This window comes from Syngnathoides biaculeatus, chromosome 10 (genome assembly GCF_019802595.1).
Source record: "Syngnathoides biaculeatus isolate LvHL_M chromosome 10, ASM1980259v1, whole genome shotgun sequence".
Taxonomy (NCBI): domain Eukaryota; kingdom Metazoa; phylum Chordata; class Actinopteri; order Syngnathiformes; family Syngnathidae; genus Syngnathoides; species Syngnathoides biaculeatus.
The window spans coordinates 23711166-23734714 of NC_084649.1; the positions used below are offsets into that span (position 1 = coordinate 23711166).

Here is a 23549-nt window from a genome sequence, read left to right on the forward strand (position 1 = left end):
CATGATAGAAGATGATAATCGCTCGGGATAATATTTCAGAGACATCTGGCAAGCAGTTCTGACTTCGATCAGAAGAGAGCGATAGCGTTAGAATTCACCCCGCTTATTTGTACCACACTTAAGTAGATCCAGCTTTTTTTGGTTTTGTTTTTGCTGTTTCTTACCTGATATCCTCGAGCCTGGTTAGGAATATAGGATTGAAATCTAGAATTCAGTCTCAATTGCTTTAATGTGACAAAAACACGATGCAAACGGAACAATCAACAATTGTTGGATCTCGAAAATTCCTCCAAATGCGCCATCGCTAATTGACTTGTCAATATCAATTGACTGCAGGGTCTGCTTACAAATTGCAACGGACAGTCGAGGTGAAGGAGGTGGTGGAGGTGGGGGTGGGGGTGGGGGCGACGTGAAAGAACAAAGGCTTCAGAGGAACCGGTACAAAAAAAATGTGCTCTGTTACATCAGACTGGTGCCATTTTTCTTGTCTTTCACACGGAGAAAGGCGAGAATGTGCAAATGCGGGGGAAAAGCGATGAAGAGGAGAAGGGAGGGGAGTAGTGGGAGGTAAGAGAGGGAGGAGGAAGAAGAAGAGGAGGAGGGGGAGTGTTGCTGCATCTGCCGGCCCTGTCATTCTGCCGTTGCGCACTCTCGCTGTCGGAGGGGTGCGTTCGGAGAGAAGCGCGTGGAGGACGAGGGGGTGGAAGGAAGACGAGGGGGGGGGGGGGGAGGAAAAGCAGGACGTTAGGGAAGGGAGCGCCCGGGCAGCACTGCAACAGCTGCAGCGTGAGGAAAAAGAGAGGGAGCCAGGGAAGGAAGGAAGAAGGAGGAGGTTGCAGGAAGTCCTTTTTTTTTTTTTTTTTTTCCTTGCAGGGTTTCTTTGTGCCCCGAAGAAGGTCGCCGTGTGGAACCTGATTTTTTTTCCTCCCTCGCCCGCTGATGCTCGTCTATCCGCTCGCATGCAGGAGGCATGCTGGCGAATAGTGTGAAAGGCAGGGAAGGAGATTTCAAGATGGATAGCTCCAAAGCATACAGCCAAGCAGATGGGAAAGGACTTGGCTACGGGGCCAAGAGGGCCAAATCCGGGACACCTCAGAGCACCCAGCGGGGAGAACTTAAGGTTTACCGGGCGGGTAGCTCCGAGGGGAGGCTGCCGGTAGCGTCCAGCCTCCGCAAGCAGAGGTCCATGACCAACCTGGCCGTGCTGACCGATGCCGAGAAGAAGTTGCACCTTTACGAGCCCAAGTGGTGCGATGACATGGCCAAGACCGGGGTGGGCGCCCCGAGGAAGACGGCGAAGCCGGCGGCCAAGGCGGTGGGTCGCGGTGCACCACTTTCTCGCAACCTCTCCAAGTCAGAACACTCTCTTTTCCAAGGCAAACCCAAGCCCTTCGCACCTCTGGCGGCTCCCTCAGTCCCCGGCAAGCAAAGCCGGATCCCTCGCGCTCCGTTTGCAGAGGTGAAGCCCCTCAGCAAATCCCCGGAAGATGGCAGGTCGGACGACGAGATCCTCTCCAGCAAGGCCAAAATCGCCACCAAGAAGCCGGGAGGTACAGGAGATTCTGGCTCCAAGGGTCAGGGGGAAGAAGGTGGCGACAAACCCTTCCTGAAGGTTGACCCTGAGCTTGTGGTGACCGTGCTGGGTGACCTGGAGCAGCTTCTCTTCAGCCAGATGTTAGGTGAGTGCAACAGGGCCAAGTTTCCAGAACGATTAGGTCGCTTTGCTCATGCGCTGGTTCACTTAGCTGACTCTTGTGCAGCTTGCATCGATTTGATGACGGTAACTCTGCGATGGATCGCTGAGGCTAAGCAATAGAATATGGATGGATGGAGGGTGTATTTGGTCATTTGTAGTAGTTGTTCACATAGCTAACGCTTAAACGACTTTGATCAGTCTGATCAACCTAATTGTGTACTTGTCCAAGGTATAGTTTCCCTGTCAACTGGGGTAGAGTCCACCGTACCCACTATCCTGAACACGATGACCGGTAGAAAAGAAATTAATTGATAGATGTAACGGGCTTTGTCTGTTTGTAGTGTAGTTGTTCACTTATTTGTGTGTCTGAGCTGAGTTTTGGAGTTGACAAACAATTCGTCCTTGATACATTCCAGCTCACCCACAATCCTGGACCGGGTAAGCGCCAGAAAAAGGCTCCATCTGATAACTGGATTGGGGTTGTCCAGGTTGTGCTCTCCCTTTGCCAGTTGGGATAGACTCCAGCTCGGGGTGTACTGGTTTTTGGAAGTGTAACAGTTCAACATAGCAGACTTGGTGTTGGATTCTCCCAGTCACATATCGCCCTGCTGACCAGTTCAGGATGTAGTCTTGCCTTTCACCCTAAGTGAAGTGGGATGGGCTCCAGCAAGAATGGTATCAAAAATGAATGGAGGCGGTTTTGGTCATTGATTGCGCAGTGGTTCGCATCGCTGGGAAGATTCCCCCTCACAATCAGCCTCGCCAACCGGCTCAGGACGCAGTCTGCTTTTCACCCCAGGTTAGCTTGGGTAGGCTCTCAGACTGCAAAATGGATGGATTGGGAGGTTGCGGGTGCATCATACTACTGCCCCACTCCCGAATCCTCAACAGGCGGTGCGACACGGCACCTGCTTGAATGCCGCAGCCTTGACAAATTACGCTGGCATCTGAAAAGATTCGCGCATTTCCTCTTCAGTCCCAATGTTTTCCATCTAGAGGACTGGATCGGATATGGATTGCGGTCATGTGCTGCGCTGCATTGTTCTTCGTCCCCATCAGCGTGCGACTGTAATTGTGTGAAACGTGCTTGTTTCCGATCGCTACGTAATTGCGAACATTTCAAACAAAGCACCCGAGGGCTCAGCGACGATGATGATTAACAGCAGCCTGATAGCTCCTGTCAAAGCCTCCCGTTTGCTGCTCCCAAAAAGTGGGTGGGGGGAATGGAATGATCGGTGTGCCATATTGAATTCATTTTCGAGGTGCAGACGCACATTTAGCCTCCTCCCGCTTCCATTCATGTGTTAAGGCACCGACAGATGGTTTGCTCCCCGTGTGCAAATGGCAGGGAGGTGGTACGGTCTTCTCTTTTGTGTGGTTCGCGTTCACTCTTATCAATAGAGGAAGTCATTGATCATGGGTTCTGACGGTTTTGTTCTTTCGCAGGCTTCCCGTGCAACTTTTGATTGACACTGTCAGAGATGTATTTATTTAACAATGAGCTTGAGGTTTTACTAATTGCACTACATCGTACGGAGAGCTGTTTCTAATATTCTACTGACCTTCTTTTGCGATACAATAAGAGCAAGCTAGTCCAAGTCTGCATGATGCAGTTCTACACTACTGCAAACTGCAAGTTTATTGTCTTTGCGAAGGTAAAAATGTCCCATTTGAAACCGAATCTGGAAGAAGTGATACGGTACACGGTCAATGTAGTACTAAAAATAATTAGTTGTGGTGTTGATGACTGCATGTTTCCAATTATATCCTAATGAATACATCTGTGCTGATTAAACACATTACACATGCTTCGTTAGCCCATTGGGATGTCCATCAGGCATATTAGTTATCCATAAAGATGCAAATATCTTGCAGTATAAGTATTTAGTCCCTTGGCTTTTTTTGACCTACTATATTCTGTTACATTACAACCTCTGCCTTGATGAAATGCTTTTTTAAATCTGAATTTTATTTGATAGATCTTCAGTTTTGAAGTAAAATGAAAAGAGTTTTCCCTGTGCCTGCGTGGGTTTTCTCCAGGTGGGTACTCCGGTTTCCTCCCACATCCCAAAAACATGCAACATCAATTGGACGCCCTAAATTGCCCCTCGGTGTGATTGTGGCTGTTTGTCTCAATGTGCCCTGCGATTGGCTAGCAACCAGTGGGATAGGATCCAGCACTCCTGCGACCCTCGTGAGGATAAGCGGCTAAGAAAATGGATGGATGAATAAATGACTGAAAATTGGCATGTGCATTTACATCCACTCCCTTTGGTTACGAAGGAACCAGTTACCTCCAAAACGAAGTCCACCCGTGTGCAATCGTAGTGTTGGGTGGTCTTTGAGTTTCTCCACACCTTTTTTGAAAGACCCCCAGAGGCTGCAGCCCCAAAGAGAGAAGGACCACGAACCCAACACAGCCATGAAAACCAAGGAGGTCTTGAAACAAGTCAGGCACAAAGTTGCTGAGAAGTCATGGTTGGGTTGATAAAACGAAACCTGTGAGCAATAAATTGTCTTATCCAGAAGACCACAGTAACCCGTGCAACTTCATAAAGTTGAGCTTTATGGAAAAAGCCTTGTGGGAGACTCCTGAAATGTAAGGAAGAAAGTGGTCTGGTCAGATGAAAGTAGATTTTCAGCAATCGAGGACTTATCTGGTGCGCACCCTTTACATCTCATCACCCCCCCCCCCCCCCCATCATGCCGTGGGGGGATGTTTTACAATAGAAGTTACTGGAAGCCAGTCTGAGTTGAGTGAAAGATGTCGGGTGGTAAAGACGGACATTTTTGAGCAATAACAGTCTGCAAGTGACAACCTTGAAGGGGGTGCTGCCGATTTCCTTGGAGAAATGGGGGGAAAAAATCCCGATGGCAAGATGTGATCCTACAAAGTACTGACTTCAGTGGAATAAAGAGTGAAGTACATGCCAATTTTAAGCTTTTTGGTTCTCAATATTTGAATCGTTGAAGCCATCCGTCCATCCATTTTTTTTTGCTGCTTATCCTCACGAGGGTCGCGGGGATTGCAGGAGCCTAACCCGGCTGTCAACGGGCAGGAGGCAGGGCACACCCTGAACTGGTCGCCAGCCAATTGCAGGGCACAAAGAGACAAACAGCCACAATCACACCAATGGGCAATTTAGAGTGTCCAATTAATGTTGCATGTTTTTGGGATGTAGGAGGAAACCGGAGTGTCCACCCGGAGAAAACCCACGCAGGCACGGGGAGAACATGCAAACTCCACACAGGCGAGTTCGGGATTGAACCCGGGTCCTCAGACCTGAGGCCAGCACTTTACCAGCTAATCCACCGAAACTATAGATTGTAAATGTGACATGGTTCAAAAGCTGGGGGGCGGCGGAGGCTTTTTGCAAGGCACTATGTGTGGAGTTGTATTAGCAGGATCCAGCTCCAATATATTAATTTATTTATGTGAATAGATAAGTATCTGGATATTGCAGGATGCATGGTGAAGTTTTATGTTTTTTTTTTGTTTGTGTGGTAGAATAAATGGAGATTTTCTTGGAAAATAGCTTCACTCGTTTTGTAGATTTATGAAACAAGATGAACAACAAACATTCATTTATTTCTCTTCAAAGCTAAATTAAAAGTGACAGCGACACAGTTTCCAGTTCATCATGACAGACTCACATTCCCGAAAAGTGGAGACTGTTATATTAGCACTGGCATAAAAACCAGACCAAGGATTGTCGGCGGTAGTGGGTTTTTTGGGGGGGGTTGACCTAACATCTCATTGTAATGATATGTGATCGGTCATGCAAGAGCTCTGCAAATGTCGCCATATTCCCCCCCCGCCCCCCATCGACTTATGCCGAGAGACGGGAAGACGGGGCTGCGGAGTCAGTGGCGCTGCCTGCGACCATTAAAGGGTTCACAGATTTGACTTTATGACATTTTAAGGAAACTGCTTTCCGCGCAGTAGAACTTTGATTTTAAACGTGCCAAAGAACTACAGTAGATGAAGAAACTACATTCCTCACTACAAATGGCTTTGTCAGCCATTTGTACGTCTACGGCATATACAGAAAGGTTCTCTCCTCTGCGTTTTGATACAATAGCGCAATTCCCCTGTCAAGTGCGTCCTTGTGATCCAATTCAACTTTTCTCTTTCTGATCTTCCTCTTTGCTTCTCGCAAATCAGATGCTGCAACCGTTTTTTTTTTTTTTCGTTTTGTTTTTTTGTAGTTTCACTTCCATTGCATCATTCATTTACTGGAATTTGCCGCTTGAGAAGAGCAAGTGCGCTTTTGTGTTGCGTGTGGCAATCATTGCGATGCCACATGTAAAATACATAATAATATATTGTAAAATATACTCATGTCCAGGAGTACAACCCACCATACTTAACCCATTCGTGGGCAGCGTCCCGTTTTTGGGACATCATGATTTTCACGCATTATATCCTTCAGTATATCAAAATATTTCAGTGTTTTAATCTGATTCTAGTTTTTGGGACGATCTACTAAGAAAACCCAATTACCCTCTCGCGGGCGGCGTCCCATTTTTGGGACCAGATTATAAATGAGTAAAGTTATCATGTAATTTAACCGTAAACAAAAAAGAAGTTATTTCCTTGATTGTGGCCTGCTTGGAGAATTTTATCTCAAGAAGGCAAAAAATTGCCACCCTGCCCATAAATGTATTATTTTTAACAAAGAAAAAGTTATATAGGACGGTGATTGTGTTGTTATATTTTATTTTTTCCCTCCCCTAACAAGATTACTTACTACCTGTTGCAAATCTTTGCAAATGAGTAGTAAGCGTGAGATAACAAAACTAGTAGACCATGATCCAAATATGCCACAGTTTTATAAGTAACCCTTCAGGTTTTTATTTTTTTTCACATTTTGGCAATAACTTGACCTGACTCATCCAAATTAACCCTGTAAATTGGCAAAAACTGTCTAAATCAACCATTTAATTTCCCTCTTTCTGTCACGCTGATGGAGCAAATTGAGTCAAATACCAATTTTTTTTTAAAATTGTCATTGTGCAGTTTATCAATGAATGTTTGTAGAATTCAGCAATCATGACAATGCCCAGTGACAGAAGACCTTTTTTGATTTATAAATGCCACTCCTTTCCAGGATTATCACATTCATACTTCAAAGCAATATTTAGTATGACTGAGTACAAACACAGTCATGACTTTTGCGTCACGACGTCTTTTGTGAACGTATTCCTTCCCTGCGATAATATCAAATTAATACCATTAAATTACCTTTTGGGGGACCGTAGTCACAGTCTAAAAAAAACGGGGGTGTCAAACTCCTTTTTGTCGTGGGGCACATTTTAATTCCGGTTTCCCTCAGAGGGTCGTTATGACTGTGAAACCATAAAAATCGTCTATCGCCTCATCATATTGACACATGAAATTTACGAGTTACTTTTGGAATCAGAAATCAAAGGGGTAATGGGTTTTTCAACTATTGTTGATGTTTGGTAATGTAAAAACACTTGCAATAGCTCAACGTTATGATTTATATGACAATTTGAAATTTTGGTACAGATTTGAACAAGGATCACGGAAGTTGACATGCATGATTTGCCTCTGCGGGCCACATAAAATCATGCGGGGGGCCCGGATCTGGCCCCCCGGGCCTGGAGTTTGACACCTGTGATCTAAAAGATGGACTGACAACGGTGACTGACGAACTGTAGTGATGATGAATTCCAAATAAGGTGAAAAGCTAATGAGCGTCATGTTTGTTTTTCGATTCACAGATCCCGAGTCCCAGAGGAAGCGTACGGTGCAGAACGTCCTCGACCTCCGGCAGAATTTGGAGGACACCATGTCGAGTCTGCGGGGGTCTCAGCTCAGCCACAGGTGAGCACGCCGACGACAAAATGAACTACCCCGCGGGTATAAGCGGAAGTGCGCTAGTAACATAATCGACCTCCTGATCACAAGAGATGATGACGAGCGTGCTAAACCCTGTAGTCTGACGGACTCTGGCTGCTGCTTGAAAATGGCTCTGGAGCTTCACCCAGGCTGGTTAAAATAACATGAGCAGAGAAACTAGGGGGCGGCACGGTTGATCAGCTGGTAAAGCGTTGACCTCACAATTCTGAGGACCCTGATTCGATCCCGGCCCCACCTGTGTGGAGTTTGCAAGTTCTCCCCGTGCTTGCGTGGGTTTCCTCTGGGCTTCGGTTTCCTCCCACATCCCAAAAACATGCAACATTAATTGGACGCCCTAAAGTGCCCCTAGGTGTGATTGTGAGTGTGGCTGTTTGTCTTGATGTGCCCTGCGATTCGTTGGAAACTAGTTCAGGGTGTACCCCGCCTCCTGCCCTGTTGACAGCTGGGATAGGCTCCAGCGCTCCTGTGACCCTTGTGAGGATAAGTGGTGAAGAAAATGGATGGATGGAGAGAAACTAGGGGTGGGGGCGGTTGTTTTTGTATGGTAATTAGTTCCACTGTTACATGAAAGAACAGCCACAGGCAAATGCTTGCTGGTTGCTGAACTAATTGGCGCCAAGACCAAACTATTTGTGTACGAGCAATAAAAAGGGGAATTTTTCCGTATGAATTTCCTTTAAGGCGTTGGACAGGTACCAATCTATGATGTAAAAGTGATGTCTGCCCCTCTTCAAAGTGGAGCAGGTTAACGCCGTTCCCCTGCTGAATTATCCAACAAGGACGGATATAAATACTTCCACGGTCGTCGCCATTGCAATATTTATTGCGGTGACTCGGTGCCTATAGTTATGTAATGAATAGCGCCCATATACACACACACACACACTGACAAGATGCTCCCATTGTTGCGGAGAGTAGTTTTCAAACCCTGACCCACTTTACAGGAGGAAAAGTTGATACGAAGATTTTGTGAGAAAGCGGCGTACTGCCACAGCAGACACTTTCAACAGCGGAACCTGCAAAGTCAATCACCCAAAAATAACAAAAAAATGATACAAACTAGGCCTTATGAATGATTACCTAATGAATTGTCCTCTGCCGTGTGCGCCCCCTAGCTGCGTGGACAGCAGCAACGTGGGCTACGACAGCGACGACACCAACGCCCGCAGCATGTCCAGCCTGTCCAACCGCTCCTCGCCGCTGTCTTGGCGCCACGGGCAAGCCAGCCCTCGCCTCCAGGCGGGCGACGCCCCGTCCTCGGCGGCGGGCGGCTACCAGGGCACCAAGACCGCCTCCCAGTACGTCGCCCAGACCATGCCAGCTCGCTGCTCGGGCAGGCTGAGCGGGACGTCGCGCGTGGACCTCCTGGACGACGGAGACCTCAAGTCTGGTTACCTGAGCGACAGTGACCTTCTGGGGAAGAGCCTCCCGGATGACGAAGACAACCTCACTAATGGGTAAGTAGCGTGGATGTATAGGGTGTTCTGTTTCCATGGCAACACATCCCCGTTTCCACTGCTGACTGCAAATGCCCTTTCGACGGCAGCAGCTTTGCCCTGGAACTATGAATTGGGGTAAGCCCCCGCTATTCACTCATGACAGGGACCAAGCCTTGCCGAAAATTGCAAGAAGATGCGAGTAATTTCCCCCCACCAAAAAGCGTTTCTGATTGCCTTCATAAACAATTTGAACTGCAAATATCGGACTTTGAAGACTCTTTGTAGTTTCCCCTCTTACAACGAGGCTGAACTTTGTTCCTCGTCGACATACGAAGCCCTCTCAATCGAGATTAATACGTCATTGATACCAATTACTACTTTCCGATTAGCCGGGCCTTTGACGTCTTGTGTCATCTTAATCCATTCCGGAAAGAAGACAAAAATTTGTAATGTGTGATTTTGTGAATAGTGAACGGCGAATAAGTGTGGTAATAAGGAGCAATCGTGCATTGGGATCCAATGGTGGTCTTAAGCTCCGCCCCCTTAGCCATGTCCCACAAGCTTCCAAAATGGCGATTGAACAGAACAAGTTTGAAGTCGATTCTCTATCGTGTTTTCCAGATAATATTGTGGTATGTTTTTTTGGCAAATGCGTCAGACTCGTCCAAGAGAGTTCTACAGAGAGGTCTCAACTATTTCACGCAAGGATGTGTACACGGAATTAAGATTTTGGACGGAGCAGGACGCAATGTCAGAGTTTCGGCGAAACGTTGGCAATCGATGCAAAAAAAAGTTTGACGCCATATTGAAATCCAACAAGTTAAAATAGCGGAATCGTACTGAGCATGTGAAGCAGGGTGAGTACTTTTTACTTGGAAAAATCACGAGTAATATCATTCTAGTATTTATAAGTGAGTGTATTCATTTGACTTGGCTCGTAATGGAACCCAGTGCTCTGTCTTAAAAGTCTGATGAGATACAAATAGGCAAATAGACCTTTCTCTTGCATGACATCGTGCATTTACATATCACTAATCATAAAGTGATCAGTTCGGCATAAAACATGACACACTTCATTCAACAGGTCAGTGATACACTAACAAAGTGAAAGTTGTTCTCCTGCAATGTATAAAACACTGATAATAATTCAATCAAACTCAGAAAAAAAAAAAACTTCTCCCTCACTTACCTTCGAACATACAGTCTTGTGTTTGTTGGTATTGTTCACATTTAGTTGTACGTGCGCTCTTCCGCGAGCCTTAATCCATCGTGGGCACTTGGTCAAACTGTGTTTTAGGCTTTGGAAAACGAATCAAGCCCCTTGTAACCTAGCAGGATATCTTTCATGGGAATTGCACGTTCCCCAAGCGCATTTTCTTCGTAACATTAACCTTTCCAAGCGCACACTACTGACAACCAGCATTACTTGTGAGACAACATGGCGGCAGGGGCGTGTCTAGCCAGGGGTTAAGAAAATCCGGCTATCTGATTGGCTATTATTGGTCGAGTGATTGACAGGTCGGAAAGGTCCGTTCTAAAGTCTTTACACCGGCTTCCAGTCAGTTTTGGAATTGGATTTGAAAGTTCTGCTCCTGGTCTATAAATCGCTAAATGCTTCAGGTCTTGGCTGGATAGTACTTTTGTCCATCTCATGTATTTCCATCCATCCATTTTCCATTGTGCTTTTCATCATAATGTCACATTTTCACTTATTATATTGGTATGGAAGCAACATCGTCACGAGCATGGAACTTCTAAACGCCGCACACGAATGCCAGAGTTGAGATTCAAATCCCAAATTTATCGGTTATGAGGCAGATCTGGTCACCTACATTTCCGGTCGGAGTTGATTTTTATGACACAGTTGAGTTGAATTATAGACACCACCTAAAAATGATCTGATGCTGGCTATTATAAAGTAAAAGCTCTCCTCAATGCTTCGTCGTTGCAAGGGACATTTTAATAATTCAACAATTTTGGGTGACGTACACGCCACTTGTGCTCCGTTCAACAGGCTTTGGCTCGTCAGTCGCTTTCATCAGCATTCTCTGGAATCAAAAGACTTCTTTCTTAAAGTGCTCACAAAAAGGAAGCTCTTTTCCCCCCGCTGAGGAGACAATCTGGAAAAACACACCAGGTGTTCCCTCCGTTATGCAACAGGACAAGAATAAATCTTTTCAGGTGCACAAGTCTGGGTTTTTTTTTTTTTTTGGTGATCATTTTGGATGTCAAAGAGGGCTGACGGGAGGATTTAACAAGGATGCAGAGTCCTGTTGACAGCAACATTCTGAGAGGAGCCGAGAAAGCAAAGTAGGACGCTCCGCTCGGTGCGGTTTTGCAGCTTTTTATCGTTGTCGGTCATGCGGATAGGATTTGAGCTCAGCCTCTCGAGTGTTTGGAAGGGAAGGACTTACTGGAAAGTGCATTAAGGGAAGACACGGAGACTTTTAAAGGGCTGGAAAGTGGAAAATGGAAAATTCAAACGCATCGGTGTAGAATTTATACTATGAAATATGCGATACGACTGAAGATTGACGGTTTCTTTTTTTAAACTACGGTGTAATTTTTTTTTTTTTTTGCTTGTGATGCGATTTCATGATGGCTTCATGTGCAAAAAGCCTTGACAGAAGATCCTCAGTAATGTCTCAGGTGGAAAGACTAAAGTTTTGTCTGCAGAACAAAAATAATGCGACGAATGTCGAGTCGAAGTTGATGTTTTATCGACCCTGTAAATGTGGCAAGACCAGTTCGTCTAACGTTTGATGCTCAATTCGAGGCTTCGCCGTGCAAAAGCTGCTCGCAACTTTGAACGTGGCCGTGCGGTAAACCACGATCCGTCTGCGCCGGACGTGTCGTCAAGGTGACACGCGGCTAGAAACAGCTGCTCCCTGGTCGTTATGCCCTGGACCAGATTGTTCCACGCGCGATACGAATACATGCATATTACGGATGTGGCACTTCAGAGATGGATGCCAAGGTCGGAGTTAAAAATGCATTATTTCGCTATGTTTGGCCCGCACTGTGGCATGAAAATACCAGTCCCAGCTGGTCAAAGGCGACTCGTTCAAGGGAAATAGTAGGCTACAAAGACACACCAAGGTATGAAAATAGCCGCTGCTGTTTTTACTTTTCACCTCTTTAATTTGCAAGGTTTTTTCTAGTCTCCACCGACTTGTGTTACTGGTCTGTAGTTTGAATTTGCTTCCTTACTCAGACTCCTTTACATTTCGCGCTGCATTCGCAGTCCTACTGTACATCCACGTACGCACTCGAAAGCTTATTGAGAACCATCAGGCGCGGGCTCTTGAAAATAGATCAGGTTGCTCCAGCGTAGCCATGGCAACAAGCTAAAAATCATCAGGAAGACCCCCACCCCCCCACCCCACCCCTGGTAGTAAGTCTTACATTGTTTAAACATGATTAGCCTTTCACAAGCGCAACATAATGATCTCTACTCCGAGCTTAAATGTCCAAAGACTTTAAATCATCGACAAGCGGCAGATTTCTAACACTGACAGGGCCGAGCTGAAAAGGAATAGAACAAGCTCGACGACGTGTTCAATGAGTATTGATCGGCATCACTGCACGCCCGTGTGGACATGGTGTAATCACTGTGGCCGCCATATCATTCGTGCCATACGCGACACCTTACTTTCTACATCGATATTCAACTGCGCACCTTGTCTTCTATCGCAAATCATACAATTACCATACTGTATTGTATCATACTACGCCATACCATAAAATATAGCGATAACACATCAGGCCGGATTGTGCGGTATACTTTCCACACAGCATTGCATCATTCTATCCAGGGAGTCTTCGGTCTACGACTGAGATTCGTCCCCAGAGTAGCAACTTAACTCGAACTTCGACTGTTCCACCATTGAAGTCAGAATTTACATCAAGATACTTTGTATAAAAAAAACAATACCGTATTTTCCGTACTATAAGGCGCACCGCATTATAAGGCGCACCTCCATTGAATGGCCTATTTAAAGACTTTTTCCACATATGAGGCGCACAGGCTTGAGTTGCAGCGTCTTGTGGAGAAAACGATTACGTTAGCGTTTAAAATTGACCGCGCGTGACGATGAGGTGCAATGATGGGCCGTCTTAGGTTTTACAATGGATTTCGGCATTCTGAGTTTGTTGGCGGATTAGACCTAAATCGGTTAGCCCTCTATGTCAACGACACATAGTGACAGCCACGATATTTAATTACCGTATTTTCCGTACTATAAGGTGCACCGCATTATAAGGCGCACCTCCATTGAATGGCCTATTTAAAGACTTTTTCGACATATAAGGCGCACCGGATTATAACGCGCAAAGAATAGACGCTACAGTAGAGGCTGGGGTTACGTTATGGATCCATTAGATGGAGCTGCGCTAAAGGCTCAATGTTGACCCATGTATAATGCGCACCAGATTATAAGGCACACTGTCGGCTTTTGAGAAAATTAAAGGCTTTTAGGTGCGCCTTTCATCTTGTTTATTTCAATGTACCATATTTTCCGCACTATAAGGCGCACCTGAAAGGCTTTAATTTTCTCAGAAGCTGTCGGTGCGCCTTATAATCCAGTGCGCCTTATATATGGATCAATATTGAGCCTTTAGTGCAGCTCCATCTAATGGATGCATAACTTAACCCCAGCCTCTACTGTAGCGTCTATTCTAAGAACCTTATAATTCGGTGTGCCTTGTAATGCGGTGCGCTTATAGTGCGGAAAATATGGTACATTGTAATAAACAAGATGATGTACTTAGCATTACTGCTGAGAGGCGGATAGAGAAGAACAAGACTTAGCTATTGCGAAGGAACCTGGTCCTCAATCCTCTCCATCTCGACAAGTATCAAAGAATCTCTTTTTGTGATCATCGTAGCTGACATAGGAACGGAACCCTTCACGTGCGCTAAAATACGGGCTTTGTCTTCAATAATTGCCACCACGGTCGGGCGACTGAAGTCTTGGCGGTGTCGATGTCTCTCCCTTCTCCAATCTTTTTTATGATCTTAGGCTTTGTTTCCATGGTAATGGATTTTCTTTTGGCTGCAGAAGCGTTGCTAAAAGACACAGCTTTCTTCTTTGGGGCGAGAATGTCTAAAAAGGAGGGCGAAAAATGCGAAGATACTCCCGGCGCACAAACACGGACAAGCGTTAGCCAGACAAAATGGCGGACGGGCGTTGTAACGTCGAAATGTCTTGGGTCGAGACCGTCTTAACCCGAGGACTCCCTGTAATGTACAATGACCCTATCACATCCCGTCACACGATGGTCATACTTAATACTGTTTAGGAAGTGAACATCTATGATGCCGTGAAATTCAGTCTCAGCTCGAAAGAGATGAAAATTAGCATTCTGAATCACTCATAATTAATTATTAGGATTGATTGCAGTTGTTAATGGTTATCATTTCATTTGAACTTTGTACAGCAATCTTACCCGAGCCAACATTCAGCCCGCAGTGTCACGTTGCGTATTTTTAGTGGGTCATATGGACCATAAATAAAACGAATCCAGCACAAATGTAAACTGTAATAGTGAGGACGGGGACACTGAACATGTGCAGGTTCTGGACAGTGTCTTGTGTGTATCGTGTACTTCACATGGGCTGCGGCACAGTAGTGGCAGCGGCGCGGCGGACAGAAAGCAGACCGGCGCGGCGAGTCGCACTCGGCTCTGGATGTGCTGCCATGGCAACCATCCTCCACTGACCCACTGATGCGGCTGCCTCGTGTGTCACGGTGATAACTGCTGAATTCTTTGTGCGTGCGCGCGCTGAGGGTAATACGAGATGGTGTTATATTTATTCGAGAACCTTGATATTCATCTTCAGGTCCATATGCTCGTACGCTCATTGTCCTTATTAGTAAGACAATTTAGCACAATCGTACAAGGGTAGGGGATGCTAGTTGTTAGTTAGGAGTAATATTATTCCATGACGAGAACCACTTTTGGGCTACTAGTACAAAATTAAGATTGATATTCTTGATCTCAAATAAACGCTCCTACTGGTTCGATATTCTCGAAATCCTTCTCCCACATATCTCCGTGTGCTAATATGCTTTCCCTCTGCACTAGTATTACAACTTTCATAGGACGACTGTTCCTGATAAGGCAAAACAGCGCACTAGTTGACAATTGCGTCCGACTAGTGCTATTTCTGACACTGTCGGCAAGTTAGCATCTAGCTCTTCACTAGTATTAAAAGTAGCATGCAGAGGTAAATTACTGCACACTGTTACCGTACTACTAACATGTAGTTGTGGAAGTGGAAAAATTCTTCTTTCCTTCCTTTGCCATTCCACTAGTGCCCTAAATTGTCTCACTAATGAGGACCAAAGTGCGTTATTCCCGGCCTGAAGCTGGATATTGAATAAATGCTCAAATGGCTTTCCATAGTGTCTTCCATTTTTTTTTTTTTGCCTTTGGTAGCACACATGACTCCTTCTCGCTTGAAACGCCAGGCCTTAAGATGCTTCCCTGGCAATGTCATCTCCATGGCAACGGCGATAAGGTCCGACCGGCGCCGAGTGCAATGCGCTCAACACTTTGGCACGTATCGTGTGACACCCCTCCAATGGCCTCGCCGGTGGAAACTAAATGCGTACCGAGCAAAGACGTTCTGGACTTAATGAAGGGTTTTGCTGCAGTCATCTCATCCCAGATTTATGCTCCCTGCAGTCTGCACTCAATTTCCCTTTTCCTGGCTCAGCTCGGACTTTTTATTTTTTCTTTCATTTTTTTTTTTTTTTATTTTGAGTCTCTAAGTGTGCTCTTTTGACTATTGAATCTTCACGTGCTTCTGAGCTCAATTGTGTCTCTGCTGTGAACACGTGAGTCCTACAAGGGCTCCCGTGGTCATTTTGGATCGGACGATCGCGTAAGCTCATTCTTTTCTCCCTCCATGGTCATGCTTCAACTCTTTTAGCGTTTTTTTGTTTTTTGTTTTTGTTTTCCTCCAAAACTTTTCTAATTGGATTTTGTACTGCGGCACGATGGAGCAGCTGCAGAGTGTCGGCCTCGCAGTTCAGTTCAAATGCCGGCCCCGCCCGTGTGGAGTTTGCACGTTCTCCCCGTGCCTCTGTGGGTTTTCCCCGGGCACTCCGGTTTCCTCCCACATCCTGAAAACGTACATACATTGGACACACTAAATTGCCCATAGGTGTGATTGTGATGCGACTGTTGTGCCCTGGGATTGGCTGGCAACCAGTTCAGGGTGTACCCTGCCTCCTGCCCAATAATAGCTGGCATAGCCCCCAGCACTCCCACGACGCTTGTGAGGATAAGTGGCTCAGAAAATGGATGGATGCTTTATATATGGGTTTAAAGGTGAAATTATGGTTCGACCCGTCTGTTCTGTGTTTCTGTACTAACTAGGACCTGAATATCCTTCCACCCATCAATTTTCTTTTGGTCCGGCTGGAATTTGCTCCAGCACTTCCGCGACCCTCGTGGGGATAAGCGGGAAGTGGATGAATGGTTGGGTTTGGTACTAAAGCCACCACGCACAACGAAAGGCGTGAACAAGATGTGCTGGGGAAAAAAATACGCACAGGAAGCTATGCTAAGTGAGACTCCAGGTTTTACGTCATCATCCATCCATCCGTTTTCTTTGCTGCTTATCCTCATGAGGGTCGCGGGGAGTGCTGGAGCCTATTCCAGGTGTCAACGGGCAGGAGGCAGGGTACGCCCTAAATTGGTTGCCAGCCAAACACAGGGCACATCGAGACAGACAGCCGCACTCACAATCACACCTACGGGCAATTTAGGGTGTCCAATTAATGTTGCATGTTTTTTGGGGGATGTGGGAGGAAACCAAAGTGATGATCCGGAGGCACGTGGGGAGAACATGCAAACTCCACACAGGCAGGGCCAGGATCAAACCTGGGTCCTCAGAACTGTGAGGCCAATGCTTTACCAGCTGATCCACCGTGCCTTATGTCATCATTCATTGTTAAAATTTTGGTCGACCGCATTGATGTTTTGACATTTTTCAGTTGTTACACAATTTTTTTCACTTAACTTACGGCGTCCTCACTAAAGTTCAGACAGTTTTAAATTATTCACATATTAATACAGAGAGCAACAACAAACCCAAGACTTGTTTTTGCTCCAATTTTTCAGGGTCTGAATTCAACAATTGGAGCTTTTCTATGGACACAGGAGATCGAACCCTTTGGCCCCAAGACTTGGGGAATTTTGACAAAGACTTGTCATAGACACACGATTAATACACCCGGGGTAACATTTTAATTGAGGGGGGAAAAAAAGCCCCTTTGTCCCCCTTTCGGGTTTATAACGTCATTTGAGTTTGATGGATGATTTCTATTAAGTCCCATGGGAAGAATAGTTTTTTTCTTTCACCTACCGTGAGGAAAGGTTTGTGTTCAACATTAGGGGGGAAAAAAATGGATTTTTTTTTTTGGGATGGGTTATATGGTGAGGGCGGCATGGTGGAAAAGCTGGAAAGCGTTGGCCTCACAGTTCTAAGGTCCTGGGTTCGATCCCGGACCCGCCTGTGTGGAGTTTGCATGTTCTCCCCGCGCTTGGGTGGGTTTTCTCCAGGTGGGCACTCTGGTTTCCTCCCACATCCACAAAAATATGTGCAACATTAATTGGACACTAAAATTGCCCTCGTGAGGATAAGCAGCAAAGAAAATGGATGGATGATGACATAAAAACTTTGCGTAGAATCTTGTGCATATTTTTTCAGCACATCTTGTTCACGCTTTTCATCGTACATGGTGGTTTTTGTACAAAATTCAACCATTCCTTCACTTTCTGAGGCGCTTATCCCCACGAGGGTCGCGGAAGTGCTGGAGCCAATCCCAGGCGTGACCCTCGTGAGGGTAAGCAGCAAAAGAAAATTGATGGGTAGAAGGACATTCAGGTCCTATTTAGAACAGAAACACTGAACAATTGGATTTGTGCCTTTGTGCCTCCTGCCCGTTGACAGCTGGGATTGGCTCCACCGTTCCACGCGAGCCTCTTGAGGATAAGCGGCTAAGAAAATGGATGGATGGGTAATTAGTGAAACTGAGATGAATCTCATTGTGGTGCAAATGTTTAATCTATCAGGAAAAAATCCCCACCGAAAACATTGAGTCACTTAATTCAGTCTGTTTTTGTTTTGTTGCACCCAATCAAAGGATCTTGCGAAATGTTGAAGCATTGCTATCATCGCATTACTTTATCCACTGCCGGCAAATTGGCGTTCCCTCGGCAAAGGGCGGGGTGGGGGGGGGGGTCAACAAAAACGAATGACTCGAGAAAAAGAAAACAGACGAAAAACACCCACGTCGCTTCGTCACCCGTTTGAATAATGAAGCATCGCCGCGGCGCTTTCAGGGCGAATAAATAAAAGTGAGACGAAGTGGCTGGCTCACGCGTTGACTCCATCCTGTAAGTCTTAATGCTTCTTCGGCTCCTTTGCCAAATCTTCCCCAAACTGACATGGCACCGCTGACGCGTCGGGGTTTAGCATTGACCGAAAAGGCCACATCCATCAGGGTGGGGTTAAAAAAAAAAAAAAAATAGTACATGAAACATCATAACTCACGTGCGCATTAGCCATATTGCGGCTAAAAGCTGGGCGGGGGCTGAGGGGACTTTTCTGTCTGCAGTTGACAGAGAATTTATTTTTCCAGTCCAGCTTTGCTTTCTACCTCCGTCTTGGCCAACTCTAACCCCGTAAGCCACTTCGACGGCGAAGTCTTTTGTTGTTTTTGTAAAGATCCCGTTATTTACTCGCTGACGTAGCGCATTTCTTTCCGTGTGAAGTCCAGCCACGAGCGGCTCAGCCGTAACTCCACATGCCTCCTGGTGGAATTGCAAAAGCGTACACGGACCATCCGGGCAACAGTTTTCACAAAAGATCAATCGACCGCATTTCAACTCATGCGTGTTTTATTCTTTTACCAAAACAGTTTTGTATTTCAATTTAATATAGATTGGAAAGTATGAAATGGGTTTATGTAAAATTGGAATGTATATCAGACTTGATTTGATTGGTTCAGATTGATGGATTTGAGTAAAACCGTTACAAAATGGAGGAATATTTTTAAAATATTAAAAGCAATGAGGAAAGCACGGTAAAGCGTTGGCCTCAGTTCCGCGGTCGCGGGTTCAATCCCGGTGTGACGGTCTGAGCGCTCCCGGTGCTGAAAAGTCTCCTTGTGATGAATGCACATGCGCATTTTCCGGCCAGTCTGAAACATCCCCATCCGTGCTTCAACGTGTGCCACTCGACAACTTGTCGCCGAGCGTTCGTGTTCGCCGTGGACGTCTCAGAAAGACGAACGCAGCGAACGTACATGTATGTGTATATCTTTTTTTTTTATCAATTTTTGTTTTAAGGTTAGGGTTAGGTTATAAAGTGTGTTAGCTCCCTCTATTTAGATGAAGGGGAACTATGAGACCGGGGGATTTCCCAGTAAGCGTCTGCTACGTGCCCAGAGTTCCCCTGTTATTAGCGCATGCGCATTCATCACATGGAGACTTTTCAGCACGGGGGAGCGCTCAGACCGTCACACCAGACCTGCCTGTGTGGAGTTTGCATGTTTTCCTGTCCCTGTGTGGGTTTTTTTCCGGTTTCCTCCCACATCCCAAAAAACATGCAACGATAATTAGACACTCTGAATTGCCCCAAGGTCTGATTGGGCTGTTTGTCTCGATGTGCCCTGCGATTGGCTGGCGACCAGTTCAGGGTGTACCTGGCCCGCATGCCCGTTGACAGCCGGGATAGGCTCCAGGGCTCCCTCGACCCTTGTGAGGATAAGCGGATAAGAAAATCGATGGATGGAAAAAGCAATGTCTTATTTAAACAACACCAACTGTATATACAATATAAATCTTATTAGTAGTTTTGTACATTATGCTTGCTTTTTATTTTATTTTTGCCATATTTATCAGGATATTAATTTCCAAACATGTGCAAAACAAACTTTAATTTGCCTTGTTGCAAGTGTATAGTGGGAATTAAAGAATTAAATGAAAAAAAATGACAAATCATATATAGTACACTGCATAGGAATGGTTATTTTTAAATTGAAATTTGTGTTTTATGACATTTAATCACAGAACTTTTGTACTGTATTATTTCTATTAAATCAGTATCCTGTGCAGATACTATATGAGAAGCCAGCAAGTACACGTCTTGCTTTTTTCCTGATGATAAAAACGATAATGATGAAAACGGCACGAAAGGGGAAGACACATCAATCTTATCGTGTGTCATCAGAGATACGGAGAAACGGCATTAAGTTTGCAAACCACAGCCACAAAATTAATAACCTTCCTGCAAAATTTCAGTCAATACCGAGAACTATCATTCTTTCTTTTTCCTTTTCCCTGAGTGGATCACGCGAAACTGCGCATGTGGACCCAAATGAAGCATGCAGCGATTCCCGACTCACTTGGGCTGCTCTGTTGTGTATTGTCTTTGCCTCCTGCAGGGGTCATTTTCCGCAGCAGAGCGTGTGCTAATGAGAGGGTGGGGGTTGGGGTTGGGGTTGGGGGGGCAAAGGGGTTGGGGAAGGTTTTCCAAGGCTACACGCTCGTCATACCTCCCCGGAGTTCTTGCATGGCGTCATCTGGGGGATTTGTTGTGGCACAACGAGGAGAATTATTACCTTGGAAGTGGTTTTCCCCTGCCAATTTCTGAGAATAATGAAGGGAAATAAAGGAGCCTTTTAGTTGCGAGGGGAAAAAAAAGAAAGTGCAAATTGAGGTCCGAGCTGCAAGTATTTCTGATAAATTTAAACAAAGAACAGAACACGGGGTTTAATATTCTCCCTAAGGAATTGCTCTTTATCCAACACGATGCTTGATAGCAACATGTTTGCTAAATGATAACACGTTTCCTGCCTCAAAATATTTCAAATCTTAGATTTTTAGAATAGGGGGAAAATGTCATTGCTAACTGACACTCCATCTGAAATTATCAGCCATTCTCATAAACGTATCATTTACGATTGGCTGAGTTAAGTTAGGGTTATGTGGAAAAATTAAAATATTATCATTTTCATATATAAAAAAAATTGCTCCTAGTAGTCATTTTAATCAACTCAATCACTTATTACAGATGGCCAGACTGGAAAAGCCAGAGCTAATGGTGAAGATGACAATGCTAGCTACTAAATCCAAACTGTTATGAGTTCTCATTTTTGAATTGGTCATTTTTTGAAGGCAACATTAGTCATTTTGTAGCCAGCTACGAAAACGATGAAGTCATTTTTATGAATTGTAATCATTGTTTGCCTCAAAAACTCAAGATCTTACAGAGGAAACGCTAACACTTTGAATAAAGAATCCTAGCTCAGAATTGTCATTTTCAAGCTGTACTTTTTTTTTTTCCTCAGCCAAGGTTATCTTCACAAAGTCATAGCTAACTGGGAAAATGCTAACACTGAGCGGAATTTATTAAAGTCATATTTCTTCACAATATCATAGCTATCTGAGAAAATGCTAACAAACCTTTGAATCTAAAGTTTTTACTTTCCGTTTAAGTTCCTAATTAAATGTAGTCTAGTTGATTTGTTAATCTCATTTTAGGATTAGTATGCAGTACTTTTAATACTTAATAATTAATTGGAGGGATTTCATACAGTGTAGGATTGCAAATACATATACAGTCAAACAAAATGTTAAAATTTATACAAAGTGTCAAGGTTAACTCACATTAGAGAAATGATCGGATATTTTGGTCCATTTCCGTGCACAGTTCCTTGCTAATTTTAGGATTCGTAGACATAAATGGCAATTAGCGGGCATGCAGAAACGAAGACCACAAGAGGTTCTTATTAGTTTACCTTTTCCCACCGTAACCCGTTTCTGAGAAACCTGACGAGCAACTGTGCAATTATACTTAAAGTCTAACCGGGCCGGGACTCCGTGTGTTTTGTTGCTCTTAATATTTACCTCCAGGCGGACCAGTTTTAACTCCGTGCAGTTCATTTGAGTCCCGCATCCGTGGCCCCACGCGGGGGGAGGTCTGTTTTTCATTTTTTGGCCACCAGGCCCGACCAGGCAGAATCCGTTTGGAGGCCACGCAGGAGGTTGCGTTGAGAGGGGGTGGCGGGCAGGGGGCCTGTCGCTCCGATTTCCACTGACTTGGACCAGACCCTGAATTAACCCTCGAGCTGTCAGACGTCTTGTTTTTTTTTTTTTTTTAAAATATCTGGCGCATCCTGGGAAGTATCCCTTGAAGCAACAGTTAATAAAGACTAAACCAAAATGTTGGGGAACAGGATCCCTTATCACACACTCATAAATAAGTCAAAATCACCTATTTACTTGAGTCTGATTCATTTTTTTTTCCCCTGCTAACATCGGGATTTATGACCTCAACTGATCTGACCCTTCATATGGTCGTCATTAGCTTTATGTATTATTATTTTTTTTTTGGGGGGGGTCTTCCTTTCAGCTGGGATGAAAGCAGCTCCATCAGCAGCGGGCTCAGCGAAGGCGACGGCGAGGTCTCGGACAACCTCAGCTCCGAGGAGTTCAACGCCAGCTCGTCGCTCAACTCGCTCCCGAACACGCCCCTGGGATCCAGACGCAACTCTTCCGTCATGGTGAGCTGCTAAAACTCTTTTTAAAGCAGTGCCATGTAAACAGTTGAACTTGGCTTGTGAGATTTGTCCATTTTAGTGATTAATAATGTGACTAGCAACTGAAACTCTTGCTAAGGAACACACATGAATGGAAACGTTTTTAGATTATATTCTGTATGACAAGAAGGAGAACCAGTGGAAACGCAATTGCAGAGTTAATCGTGCTTCCAAAGTCCTGTTGCCTGTGTTATTTATCTTCATCGGTTGTGACCCAAGGTATAGAGCTCGTGCGCGTGACGTCACCATTTTCACGGCGCCACATTGCCTGTCAAAAAGAGCTGCCGACAGTGAGGGGGACATTTTAAACCGGAGTGGAATATTCACAATGCACGAGACTTGTTGTGCTGTTGGTTGTCACAGCAGACGAGACAGATATTCAAAGAGGTCATTCTATGGAGTACCGGATGAAGAAACCAGAAAAGATTGATGGATTTCGGCAATTAAACGTGATGGATGGTGCCCAACCAAATGCACACGACTGTGTAATGATCACTTCATTTTGGGTAGGAATTATTCTTCTCAATTTCAAATTCCCAAGAAGTATTTATAATGCCAAGTTGGCTCATTTGAGAACAAGGCGTTTAAAAACAAAAAAAGACAGCGGGGAGTCTCCAAGGTAGACGGAAGCGTGTTGCGGCCACACGTTAAACTTCAGTAAACCTCTCCCCAACAGACTTCTTTTTTTAAGTATGCATTTTTCTCAAATGAGTCCAATGTGTATCTACAAAAAAAAAAAAAAAAAAGAAAATAAACCATCGGTCACATCCTAGAGGATTATTTCAGTTTTTAAAAATACGCATTGGACTCATTTGAGAACAATGCATATTTAAAAAAAAAAAAAAAAGTCTATCACAGCGAGGCTTCCCGAAGTTTAACGTGTGGCCGCAACACGCTTCCGCGTATGG

At 45.0% G+C, this 23549-nt stretch overlaps 1 protein-coding gene across 4 annotated transcripts in view; it reads left to right on the plus strand.

Moving 5' to 3' along the window:
• Positions 1–745: 745 nt before the first annotated feature.
• nav1b (neuron navigator 1b) overlaps positions 746–23549 on the plus strand; it is a 47203-nt gene continuing 24399 nt past the window's right edge. For all 4 annotated transcript variants that reach the window (XM_061831260.1, XM_061831261.1, XM_061831263.1 and 1 more), the window contains exons 1-4: positions 746–1679; positions 7445–7547; positions 8699–9040; positions 22455–22605. In XM_061831260.1, the coding sequence (XP_061687244.1) occupies positions 971–1679; positions 7445–7547; positions 8699–9040; positions 22455–22605 (1305 nt within the window). In that variant the 5' untranslated portion in view covers positions 746–970. The remainder of the gene's footprint in view (positions 1680–7444; positions 7548–8698; positions 9041–22454; positions 22606–23549) is intronic.